The 13863-nt window shown below is 33.1% G+C and overlaps 1 protein-coding gene across 6 annotated transcripts in view; it reads left to right on the top strand.

Annotated features, from left to right (window-relative positions):
- The window catches only part of MTDH (metadherin), a 51057-nt gene that overhangs the window by 18281 nt on the left and 18913 nt on the right, over positions 1 to 13863 (top strand). For 2 of the 6 annotated variants that reach the window (XM_063079755.1, XM_063079753.1), the window contains exons 3-6: positions 5838 to 5922; positions 6659 to 6835; positions 8251 to 8316; positions 9626 to 9862. In XM_063079755.1, coding sequence (XP_062935825.1) covers positions 5838 to 5922; positions 6659 to 6835; positions 8251 to 8316; positions 9626 to 9862 — 565 coding nt within the window. Of the gene's footprint in view, positions 1 to 5837; positions 5923 to 6658; positions 6836 to 8250; positions 8317 to 9625; positions 9863 to 12388; positions 12479 to 13863 lie in introns of all 6 variants that reach the window. The other 4 variants (XM_063079756.1, XM_063079754.1, XM_063079751.1 and 1 more) reach the window with 3 other exon arrangements.

Genomic DNA, 13863 nt, shown 5'->3' with positions numbered 1-13863 from the left:
ACCCTTCATGTCTTCCCACAGCACTTAGAAAATACTCCATAATCTTGAACATGACCTAAAAGCCCTGCCTGTGGCTCCAGTCTCATCTTCTACTTCTTACCCTCTCTAAGCTTCAACCACACTGGGTTTTTTTGGTTTTTTTTTTTTTTTTTTTTTTTCTTTTTTTAAACAGCTTTCTTCTGAGATATATCATAAAATTCACTTGTTTTAAGTATGCAATTTTAGTATATTTATTGAGTTGTACAGCTGTCACCACAATCTAATCTTAGAATATTCTCCTTACCTCAAAAAGAAGTCTCATGCCCATTAGAAGTCACTCTCCCGTTTTCCTTCTCCATTTATCCTCAATCCCTGGCAACCACTAATCTCTGGTGTAAGATCGAGGAAGAATACCCACAATTATTTGAAAAAACTATTAAAATATTCCTCCCTTTCCCAGTTACATATCTATGTGTATATAGCCGGATTTTCTTTACGTGCTTCAATCAAAATGTGTTACAGTAAATTGAATGCAGAAGCAGATATGTGAATCCAGCTATTAAAGATATTTGCGAAATGTATGCCACTCTTCTCACAAAAATGTTTTCTGTTTTAGAAAAAATAGTTTGTATATATATAGGTAAAGTTATATAATATGTAACTAGTTTATTATGATTATTTTGAAGTAAATTAATATATCTAAATAATTTCTTAGTTTAAATTTATTATGTGGTAGATATAACCCATATAAACAGGTTCTTCGACATCCTCAAGAGTCTTAAAAGAGTGTCCTTTGACCAAGAAGTTTGAGAATTGCTGCTCTAGGAATGATTGGTTTCTAGAAGGCCAAAAACAAAATAATTCTGAGACAGCATACATTTAAACAAGTATAAGCTAGAGCAGCTCTTAGCAAAACAGAATACTGCATGCCCAGAGAGCTTATATACATTTGTGCTTTACCTTCCATAATACATCTTAGAATATATTTAAAGTTTAGTTTAAAACCGGGTTGACAAACGATAGCATATCTGGCCCTCTGCCTGTTTTTGTAAATAAAGTTTTGTTGGAACACAGCTACACTGATAATTTATCTGTTGTCTATGGCTGCTTTTTCACTACAACAGCTGAGTTGGGTAGTTGCAAGAGGTTTGCAAAGCCTAAATTATTTGCTATTTGGCCCTTTTTTTGCTGAACACCTGTTTTAAACTCTTATTGTAGTCTTTGATTCATTAAAATGTTTCATTATCTGGAGTGTTTTGATATGGTCTCATTCTCTAGGTCTTGGACTCTTGACCTTTTGGGCTCCCATGTGCCACAGGCTAGATAAATAAAAGGAGTTCTTAGCATTGTGATTTCTTGGATTCCCACCCAAGGAATTAGTTTTCAAGATTCCCTTTAAGGTAAACAAAACCATTTTCTGTAAAAGACAGGATATCTTACCAGGGAAGCCTCATTTCTGCCCTTGGACTCCAAACAAATAGCAGATCTGAGATCAGAACCAGGACCTCCACCCCAGTCCATCATTTTTCTACCATACGATGGTTGTATCAGACAGAAAATGGCAAGAGGGGATTGAAACAGTGAAATGGTGAATTTGCTTTTAAACATGCTAAGATTGAGGTGAGATTGGGATCTCAAAGTGTAATTAATAGGTCTGTTAGATATGTGAGAACCATATCTGGGAAAGGGTTCAGGGCTAGATAAATAAAAGGAGTTCTTAAGAATGGTTTCCTGTAAATTTTTTAAGATTGTGAGTTGATAGCCATGCTGCTTATGCAGTGTGCCATGTCTTATGAGCCCACATCAGACATATTTAAATAATTTAATGGCTTGAATGATGGATCAAGTATACAAATATAATAGCTCAGAGATTTTATTTGAATGGGGAGATGGAGTGAGTGTTAGTAGATAGGGCTATATGTAATGCAGTCTATTTTTAGGCTCTTTCATTGATTAACCATGTAATAATTGGATAGCTTCTATGTGCAAGGTACTATTTTAGGCACTAGGAATACTATGGTTGATAAAACAAGAGTCCCTACTCTGGTGAAGCTAAGCAGGGGAAAAAACAAAGCATATTCTCTAATATCAGTTGGTAAGTGCTGTGAGAAAAAAAAAAAAAAAAGAGGAGATAGGATAAAGTGCTGATTGTAAGCACTTCCCTGAACCTGCAATCTACTCCTACTTCTTCTGTTCAGGAAAATATCAGAAGAGTGTGTAGTGGAATAACTTTGAATCCAGTTCCCAAAGGGGGGCGGTCAATTGCAAACTTTTATACTTTTAAAAAGATTTATTTGTGACTTTTTCCACAATTTCATTCTGATATTGTGTCTCAGTGTTACTAAGATTTAGAACTGCTAGTATGGACAAAGTAGAGAAATGTAACTGTGCCCCTTGGACCATCCATATTTCTCATTTAACCATGCCCAACTTGTGTTTGTATTTGAGATGTGAGAAAAATAAATAGTGCCAAAATGTGGAACAGCATAGAATAGGGATTTGCTGTATTTTGGGGGGCTGCAAGTGGATGAAATTAACTCTAAAGAAATGGTTGTCAGACTTTTAAAATGGCATTTGCTAAAAGTTCTTCAAATAAATTCCACTAACAAATTTAATTTTGTCAAGTACCTTTTAAAAAACGCTATTACAGTTACAAAAATGAAAGGAATTTTCACACAATGGAAGTAAAAAGAACAAAAATCTCAGAAAGTAGGATGGTTTTTGCCATGAGTTAGTGGAAAACCTTATACATCAGCCACTAGTCTGCAGATCAGAGCATCATAGTAGCCATTTCTAACATGTAGAAAATACTCAGCATTTCTCTTTTTCGTACTCCATTTCCTTTATCACTCCTGGCATAACCAGCAAAGTCTTTAGATGTTTATAGGCCTATAAATATTAAAGCTGTCAGTTCACCAAATTTTTAGGGACCAGTACTTTCCAGAATAGAGAATTAATAAATTGAATAATGATTACATTCAGAACCTGTCTACTTACTTTGTATAAATAGCTATTTGCAAAATATAATATCACTTAACATTTGTACAGTATCCCTCTTATGATAGTTTTGATACTATACAAATATTAGATTGTACTCCTTAAACTGTTCTTTTAAGCATGAATTGGGCACTACTGGTCCTTTATTCTTTCCAGTTCTTCCAGTTCTTTAAAAAAGCAAAATTTGCTATTTGGGCAGTTAGCCATTTGAGTAGATATACTTTTGCTGCCACCTTGTACCTTTTGCCGCTCTGATAAGTGGTATCACTTATTTTTTTGATATTATCTAATATTAGAAATATTCATTCATGTTAAGTTAAAGGTGAAGGAGGAGAAGCTCAATTATAGAAGTCATTTTTGTATGTTTTATAACCAGCTCAAAAATTTTTGATATTTTAAGTTCTATGAATTTGAGCAAATTATTTACACTTTAAAAAAAAAAATTCTTAAGAGAACCTTATGTGAGATTAGTAGGAATTTTTTGTCCCATGCAACAGTTGGAGAAAAGGGCTTAGAATGATTTAATTCAAAGCCACATAGCTAATACATGATTAAATTTGTATTTGGAGTTAAATGTAGGGAGACAGAATCGCAGAGTTTTTGTGAGGGCAGGCTCTGGAGTCAAAATTGGACTTTAGTCCTGGTTTTTACCACTGATAACCCTATGACCTTAGACACTTTATATAATCTCATTATGGCCTCAATTTGCTTATCTGTAAAGTGGGGGTACCTACTTTAGTTAGTTCCTGTAGGTTTATACTGTCCAATATGGCAGACCCTTGCCACATGTGGATTTTGAGCACTTGAAATGTGACTAGTCCAAATTGCAATTGCTGTTAAATGTAGAATAAACACCAGATTTCAAAGACTTAATTTATCTTCTTTTTCATACTATCTTATTAATAGGCTTTTTTGTATTGATTACATGTTGAAATGGTAGTATTTTAGACATACTGTATTAAATGTTATTAAAATTAATGTCACATTTTAACTTTTTAAAATGTGTCTAATAGAAAATTTTAAATGATATAGTGGTTTGCGTTATACTTCTATTGGACAGTACTGTTCTAGACCAGGGATAGCAAACTCTGTCCCCTCATCCCCGGCTCAGCCAGATGCCTGTTTTTGTGAATAAAATCTATTGGAACATAGTCACACCCATTTGTTTATATATTGTATATGGCTACTTTCATGCTACAGGGACAGAGTTGTATGGTTGCAGCAAAACTATGTGATCTGCAAAGCCTAAAATATTTACTATTTGGTCTTTTACAGAAAAAGTTTGCTATCCATGCTCTAACTATAATTGAGAAATGTTCAATGTGTTATCTTAAGAGTAGATATGATAGAGACAGAGACAGAACGTAGAGTAGTGGTTGGCAGGGGGAACAGAGGAGTGGGGAATAACTGCTAATAGTTATAGAGTTTCTTTTTTGGGATAAAGAAAATAATAGTGATAGTTGTGCAACTTCAGATATACTAAAAACTGCTAAATTTGCACTTTAAAAGGGTGAATATTATAGTATGTGCATATCTCAGTTTTTAAAAAGTTATGAGCCTGGTTTGGTAGATTTAATAAAACAGGATATTAAACATGATACATGTTGATGATGATGATGATAACATGCAAAGAAACAAATGAATGCAAATCAATTAAAAGGACAGTAAAATGACTTTCAAACATAGTTTTTTATGTACTCCCTAGTCAAAGACAATTTTTAATCATCTTTAAGGGATCATACCACTTGAGAATATTTGCAAGTTGTTTATTGATAGGAATAGTTAGCTATCATTTATTGCTTATTCAAACTGTCATTTACAGCTTACTCATACAAAAGGCGTATAATTAAGATAAAATCTCTTATTTAGTTGTAAACTTAATGTATGTAGTGCACAATAATACATACATAGCCAATCTCAGTATAGCTAAATGAGCGAACACAAAGTACAAATAAAAACACCGTATTTTATGGATGTTAATTCCCTTCTGGAAGCACTTATCTAAATATAGAAATTATGGCTTTATGGAGTTTTTAGCAAGCTTTTTTTTTTTTTTTTTTTTTTTTTTGGCATGGCTGGCCAATACGGGGATCCAAACCTGTGACCTGGGTGTTAAAAGGCTATGTTCTAACCAACTGAGCTAACTGACCAAACTTTAGCAAGCTTTTGAAAGGAGAAAATGATAATTAGCAGAAGGGAATTGGAAGACCATTCTAAAATGTTTGTACTATGTATTTGTGTGTAGGTATTTTATCTTATTGAATTATTAAACATCTACTATATACAAATCGTAGGTATTTTTACATTGCTTTGAAACTAACAAAATATTACCTACTTTGTACAATTGACTCGTTAATTTGTTATATTTAGGATATATCAATAATCTACTTTATGCATTCTAAAAACCAATAATCAGTACATCATTTTTCTTCTGAACACTGACTATAGGTTTTAATTTTATTGCTCTGAAAACACCATATTACAGTACCTTATTTATGATGTAAGTTAGAATAGCATGATGTCTAAGAGCACAGACTTTGGAGCCAGACAGACTTAGTTTTTAATTATGACTTAATTTACTAACTTAATATGACCCAGTACAGCCTATTTAATATCTCTAATACCTTTTCCAGTGAGTGTTTTAAAGGAATAAATAAGAAAATGAGTGTACTTAGCACATAGTAACCATGCAATAAATGGTAACCTCAAATTATTATTGCCATTTAATGTTAAGTTCTTTAAATTAAACCTATTAAATTTTTTAAGTTGTCAGCATCGTACATTTCATTATGTAGTTTACTGACTCCTACCTTTTCAAAAGACATAATGAAATATTAAGTAACATTCTATTTTACTTTCAGTCAAAGAAAAATAAGAAGAAATCAAAGTCAGATGCTAAAGCAGTGCAAAACAGTTCACGCCATGATGGAAAGGAAGTTGATGAAGGTACTTGAGCAAAGGAAAGGACTGTAGAGAATTTTAATCCTTTTTTTTTAACCAAGGTGTATTATATAAAAGCTGCATTTGTTTCATTTAATCTTTTATCTAGCTCTTCTTTTTATTTACTGTAGATTTTAATATACAGATCTGTGACATTGTTAGGAAACACTTCGTTATCTAAAGTATTTAAGAATCCAGTAGTGCTTTTCCTGAAGGAAACTGCCATAAAATTTAAGGTCAATATTTTGAGCAGTTGAAAAGCCATTTATCTTGTCTTTGTTTCCTAGAAATATGGTTTGGTTTTTTTCCCCATTGTTCTTAAATATATCATACCTGAAAGGCAGCGTACAAACTACTTGAGTAAGCCATTTATTACCTTCACCTAATAAACCCATTTATTAGAGATTATAACACTCTTCTATAACTTCTACCCAGCGAGATAAAAAGATATACAAGATGATTTATTGTCTCTCACTTTTTCTAAACCATAGATGAGAGATTTGATAAAAATTACTAGAATAAAAAATAGCAGTTTGTTGCTGAAAACAACATAATTAATGAGATTAGAATAAATCCTTAGGATAAAAAATATAATCGGCACTCTTGGTTTTTAGCTTAATATATAAATTTATCATGATATTTTGTGTGCCCCATCCTATTCCCCCCCCCCCCCCAAAAAAAAACCTACAACTTTTTTGTTTTCCCCTTGCTGAATAACATTTTTTTTCTGGGGCTATGTCAGGAGCCTGGGAAACTAAAATTAGTCACAGAGAGAAACGACAGCAGCGTAAACGTGATAAGGTGCTGACTGATTCTGGTTCATTGGATTCAACTATCCCTGGGATAGAAAATACCATCACAGTTACCACCGAGCAACTTACAACTGCATCATTTCCTGTTGGTTCCAAGAAGAATAAAGGTATATTAGTGGAACATTAGAGTGGTTCATCAAATCAAACACCTTTTAATCAGATGTACAAAATATCATTATGTCAAAATCTGACTATTTTGAACTGCTAACATCATTGTGCTGATATACCCTTCTTCATGAGAGTATTGTGAACCATGTATTGGTTTACCTAATACCAGCAGTGTTACGTGTTACATAATGAATGGTCCATTAAGTTAAATTTTGCCTTTCTGCCTTGAGTCACGTGAGAAAATGATGTTGCCTTTTTTCCTCATGTGTATTGCTTTGCCCCACAATTCTCTTGCATCTCCATTTCTTACAGTGGATAAGATATTTATTAAATGGAATTATTTATCAACATTCTGCATGTTGGGTGCTTTCATTACAAGATGAAGCAAGCATGTTCTGGTTAGTGCAGGTTCTGTCTGGATTTCTTATCACCCCAGCTTTTTGAAAGTGTTGGTGTTTGATAAAGCTAGACCAGAACTTCAAAGTTTATTGAACATATGTTCTTCCTTCCCAGTATTTCAGATGTTCACACTATTTAATACTGATGGCTTCTTGGTAGCTCTCCTTTATATTGCCATCATTTTTATTCTGGAGACACTAGTCTGCAAAGTGATACTGTTCAACTTGCTTCAAGGCATTGGCTTATCTTCTGTCCTGTTTTCATCAATGACCTTCCCACCTCCGCACCACTCAGTTGTTTCCAGACCACTTTCTTAGCGTTGTTACTCTTTACTTTTTTGCTTGATAACTTGGTGGAATGTATTGCAGTGACATGGTACAGCAATGACTTCTACTTATCCATATTCACTGTCACATATCAGCTGTGCTTTTAGTATTTTTGTTGGTGACCCTTTTTCACTGTCTTGTGCATGCCTTCCTTGCTAGCACAATCCTGTGTCATGCTGATTTTTTTGATACATTGTGGTATTATGTTTTTTAGTGTCAGAGAAATAGTATTTTTGTGTTATAACATGTATTCTCACCTCTTGCCATATTTCCTAAGGGCAAAGTTCTTCTTAATTTGATATGTTTGCTTCCAGGATTGCTGAAAAGGCAGGTGGTCTTGTTGAGAGGTGGCAAAGTTGAATCCAATTACAGAGCCCAATTCTCTAGTTCCTACTTAAAGAATTTTGATAATCATTATAGAATAGCAAACTCTATCTATACTTGGGGCAGTTTTCCAGGTCCTTTATTGGCGTTTTAGTTCACTAAGAATGTGGTAACCAGAGAACTCAGTTCCTTACAGACACGTGAGATATGTTATAAGATGGACTTTTTTTCCATGTAAGAATTTAGCACTTAAAGAAGCAATTTATTATAGATAATAAGTAAAAATTAATTTGTATGTTACTCCTAATTTAATGTGTATAGTGGCCTATTTAGTATTAAATAAATTTTATTTCTATTTCAACCAGGTGATTCTCAACTAAATGTTCAAGTTAGCAACTTTAAGTCTGGAAAAGGAGATTCTACACTTCAGGGTGAGAGAAATTACATGTAAATTAAATCGAAGGCCCACCAAAATAGAAACTTTTAAATACATGTCTCTTTCCTCACATGAATGACACAGAAGGGAAGAAAAAGGCTTAAAAATGATTTTTAATTACTAAAGTAACATAATCATAGTCCAGAGATTTTGGAAAATAGGTAAAAAGAAAAATCACTCCTACTTCTACAGGCTTTGGTATATTCTAGTCCCCCCACCACCACCACCCCCCAATGTACAAAAACATTCTTTCAATAATAGTTTATATGCAGTTTTGATTCTTGCTTGCATCACTTAAGCCAGTAGAGAATAAGAATCTTTGGTGGACTTGGGTTTAATTTAGGTATATATGGGATAAAAGACTTTACCCCTACATATTAAGAAAAAGGCCTTAGTTTTTATAATTTTCAAAACTGGTTCCTTGACAGTATCAAATATTTCACAGTAAATGTACTACAGTTTAAAGTTATTCAGTGCTTCACAAAGAGAAAATATAGTTTATTTGCTCATTTATGATAAAGATTGAATTAAGTAGAGTGGTATGTATACATGAGCTCAAAACAGAAGTGTTGTAGTAAAACATAAATTCAGAATTGAAAAAAGCATCTTTTCATTTAAGGCTTATTCTTATCACTGTCAGCTTCCTTCATGCCCATGGTTCTCAATTGGCTACAAATTATAATACTCTAGGAAGCTTAAAAAACAACACATACACACATGTATAAAAAGAAAGACACACCTCCATGTGTATTTGTGTGTGTGTACATATATACAGACACATACATAATGATGCCTGGACTCTACCCCCAAAAATTCTGATTTTAATTGTCCAGGCTGAGGCTCCAGAATTTATTTTTAAGAAATTTCTTGGTTGATTTTAATGTGCAGCCAGGTTCTAGAATCACTACCTTATACATAATATACAATATATGTAAATATTTAAGGAAAGAACATGTAACTAAGGAGAAATTTCATATTCTTAATGGGTGAGTATTCTGAGTATACCAGAATGTGTCATTTTCCTGTTTGCTCTGTTGTACTTCTTTGAGCAAGTCATTCTGCTGTTGAAAACATCACTAGTATATATGTTACATTCAAACCTATTAGTGTTTAAATTAAAAGGCATCCATGGTGATCATGTCACTTTAAAATTCATTTTTATCTTTAAAGCTCAAGCTATTTAAAGGACAGTAGGGGGAAAAATGAGCAATAAATATAAGCCAAGCAATCAGAAATTTGAAAATATCCCATTTTTAACAAGAAGTCACATACCTGTTTATAATCTTTATTTTCTTTTCTTTAAGTTTCTTCAGGATTGAATGAAAACCTCACTGTCAATGGAGGAGGCTGGAATGAAAAGTCTATAAAACTCTCCTCACAGATCAATGCAGGTGAGGAGAAGTGGAACTCTGTTTCACCTGCTTCTGCAGGCAAGCGGAAAACTGAGCCATCTGCTTGGAGTCAAGACACTGGAGATGCTAATGCAAATGGAAAAGACTGGGGAAGGAGTTGGAGTGACCGTTCAATATTTTCTGGCATTGGTAAGAGCTGTTAGAAAATTTTAAGTTCATTTAAAATTGTTAATCTGGTACATTTTGAATGTTCCAGGAATGGAAAAAAAAAAAAAAAAAAACCATAAATAGGAAAATTAGTAATGCCATACAAAAGTGATATCAATGTATTCATCTCAGATCCTTTCTATGGAGCAAAATGAGAACTAACTAAGTGAATTACAACATTTGTCATTTACTCCATACATAGTGCTTTCACATACTTTATCACATTTGATTATCAATATAGCTAACTGGTATATATTTGTGTATTCTTAGTGATGTGATAAATGTATTGTGTGATCAGACTTTGTGATTAATTTCAACAGTTCTATTGAGCCTAACTCAAAATAGTAAGTGGAAGTACAGTTTATAGCATCAAGTTATAGAGTATTTTACAGTCTGTAAAATGTCTATTTTTAATTAAAGTTGCCCGTGGATTTTAATGATAAAGACCAGTAGTTGAGAAGAAGCTCCTTTCTGTAGCAAGTGCCATTAAGTTAAAAGGAACTTAATTTTCAGGTATATGTGTGTATTATAGAAAAGAAATTCATGTTAAATGTGGAAAACTGCAAAAAGATAAGGAAGAATCCACTGTTATTGCACCACCTAGTAACAGCCACTCTTAGTTTTTTTTATTTCTTTATGGTCTTTCTTCCCCTTGTGTATAGTGTTTTTTGGGGTTTTTTGTTCGTTTTGACATAACCCAAATTGGATATGCTTTTTTATGTTCCTCCTCCCCCTCCCTTAACTTTGGTACATAAACATTTCCCTTACTCTTTGTATTTGTATTTAGTGGTCCTGTAATAAATTGTGTAAGCACAGCATAATTTACTTAGCTATTTCTATATTACTGGAGAAATAATTTTTTTTTAAACCATTGTAGATAATGTCTCATTGAATATATTTGTTTTGGGATTAATTCTTTAGGATGGATTCTTGGGAGTGATATTGGGTTAAAAGGAATGTGAATGTTTCTAATGCTCTACTATATATTGTCTAAGTATTTTCTAAGAGAGTTGTTCTAATTCATACTCTCAGCATCAGTATAAGTACCCATTTATTATATGATTACCAAGGTTGGATTTTTTTTTTTAATCTTTTGTAATTTGATAAGCAAAAAATGCATAAATTGTTTTGGTTAACTTTTTAAAATCACTAATGAGGTTATGTTTTTCTACAACTTTTCTTGATCATTTCTGTATCTTTTATGACTTCTCTGTTCGTGTTCTTTGCTCATTTGTCTAATGCCCTCTTAGTGTTTTTTTTTAATCGAGTTATATAATTTCTTTTGCATTAAACATACATTTTTTTCTGTTGTGCTTGTTGCAGATATTTTTTGTTTATTTATTTTAATTTGTGGGAGCAATAGACACTAGAAAGTTTTTAGTGTGTAAGTAGAAAAAACTTTCCTCCTTTGTTAGCTTTTCCCATCACTTGTAAAAAAGCTAACATCCTCAAGAAGCAAAGTCTAGATTATTTACTAATATTGTTCTCAGGCTGGCTGTTCCCTCCTCCCTCTGCCATGTCCAAAAATTTTGTAGAAATATCAAAATTTGAAAGAGACGTTCCCTAAATTCCCACCTTCATTTTCAACAGAGAAGAAAGCATGAATTTCTGCACTGTAAAGCATCCTTTTACATTTAATAGAAGAAATGGTCAAGTTTTATGGAGTAATGTTAGGAACTAAGACCTTTGGGGCTATTTGCAATTTACTTATAAAAGCTATGTAGCTTTTCATAATGAAGACATAGATTATTAGATGGTACTTGTTTAATGTTGCTTCAGATAAAATTATGCAGCATGTTAGAGTTCCTGCCTAGATGGATTAGGACCTTTGTTGAAATTGAAAGTGAACTATATTAAATTAGGTTTGCATTGGGTCACTGAGAAGAGAAAAATGTAACTGGCTCATGAGGTATTTTTTTTAAATACTCAAATATGAGAAAGAAATGTCTTGAAAATATTGAGAATGTTTATGGTATAGTGGATTGAGCATTCAAATAGACCTATTAGGTATGAATCCCTGTTCTTCCACCTGCTGGCTTTTATGTCCGTTAGGTTAGTTATTTAACCAGTATGAACCTCATATTTAAGTACTTGTGAGGATTGGTTATAATGAATGTCAAGTACCAAGTTTAATGCCTGGCCCAGAGTAGTTGCTTAATTATGATAGATAGTAAATAGTAGCTTGGTATAGTGGAAAGAGCATAGGCTTTGGAAATTAACTTAAGTTCCAGTCATGGTTCAGCTGTTGTATAGGTATCAGCAAGTAACTTAAACTACTCTGAAACTGCCTAGCAGGGTTGCCTTAAGAATTAGAAGTCGCTGGACTAGAACTTATTGGTGTAAGGGGCCCAGCCACATAATATTCAATAAATAGTAGCTATTGCTATTTTAAGTGGTTTTCATGTTAAGGTTATCTTCAATTATTGTTATCATAGTTTTAAATTTGTACGTATCTTTCAAGTTTCACTGCAAATTGAAGGTTCCAAGTGACGTTCTTTATTTTAACAGCTGCTTGGTCTAGTGTGGATAGGGGAATGAATACCTCTGAACAGAATTCTGCTTCTTTTGCATCTCTCACACTTAACTCTGCTGTTTCTGGTATGTGAAAACAGTCTTTCGTTTAGTTAACAAGAAAATTGCTATTTAAACTAATTTTAGCTCTTGTTATTTGAAAAAATAATTAGCATCAAGTACTGCTATCAATATAAATAATAGATATAAAATGGCAGAGGCCTTTAAAAGCGGGGGAGAGAGGAAGACCTAAATTCTTTTGTGCAAGTGGCTTAGTTTCTTTCTGTAGGGGAGTAAGGAAGATTTTGTGGCCTGATGTCACTGACAATGAATTGGCACACAAATACACATGGAAGGCCCTCTCTTCAGGGTCATACTGTTCTGTTACTAGTGTGCTCCTGTTGTAATTCTGGTTGCCATTTGGCGTTTTATTTCTTTTCACTCATTCATTATGAGCTTATAACTAAGCCTTTCGGGTTATGTGTGATAACTCTACCTGAGTATCTGTTGATTTAGAAAATACACCATTCCTAATAAACTACTGTCAATTTAGCATTACTTAAATGGACATATACCTTTTATTAATCATATAGAGGCTATGTATATTTAACAAACATTATAAATGTCCAAACATTGTTTAGTTTGCAGTGCTTGGTTCATATTGGAATTCATGGACCCAGTTTACTAATTGTGTAGCTCCACAGTATTTGAAATCACTAGCCTATAACAGGAGCAGCAAACTTTTTCAGTAAAGGGCTAGATAGTAAATATTTTAGGTTTTGTGAACCATACAGTCTCTGTTGCAACCATTCAACTCTGCCATTGTAACAGGAAAGCAGTCAGAAACAATACATAAGCAAACAATTGTCTGGTTCTGAAATATTATTCTTCTGATTTCTTTTTTCCAACCATTTAAAAATGTAAAAATTGTTCTTGGTTTATGGGTCATACAAACATGGGATGGTTGGATTTGGACTGTGTCATCGTTTGGCCTGTGTTATAGTTTGCCAAACCCTGGTCTCATAGACCACTTTTCAGTTCCAGAGTTATAAGTTAATTGCTTCCCTCATTTGGTGACTGTATAACACAGATGCCATTCTCTTCATGTATTCAGAAAAAGTAGCATGAGCTACTAAAGGAATAGCAAGTGTTACTAGTGCTTCTAAGCAGCTGATGGTGTTCTAATTATATATGAATTTCATAATGTTACTCTACTTATTAAAATTTACATTTTAAAAAATGTAACTATTTTGAGTATGTATCAGGCAGTTATCACATTAGTGGAATGCTAGTAAGATCATCTGTAACTAAGTGAAAATTTATAAATTAGTAAAGACTCTTATGGGTGGAAGTGATTGTGTGCAGTCTTTTATACTAACCAGATATCTTTTCTTCTTAACCATTTCTTTATATAAGTGGCTCTGAATCCAAAGTGAATTTCAGAGTCACCTAAGGACTCTGAGACATGTGGA

This window comes from Cynocephalus volans, chromosome 15, assembly GCF_027409185.1.
Source record: "Cynocephalus volans isolate mCynVol1 chromosome 15, mCynVol1.pri, whole genome shotgun sequence".
Lineage (NCBI taxonomy): Eukaryota > Metazoa > Chordata > Mammalia > Dermoptera > Cynocephalidae > Cynocephalus > Cynocephalus volans.
The sequence above is the reverse complement of the archived record's forward strand: the minus strand, read 5'-3'. Positions and strand labels throughout refer to the sequence as shown.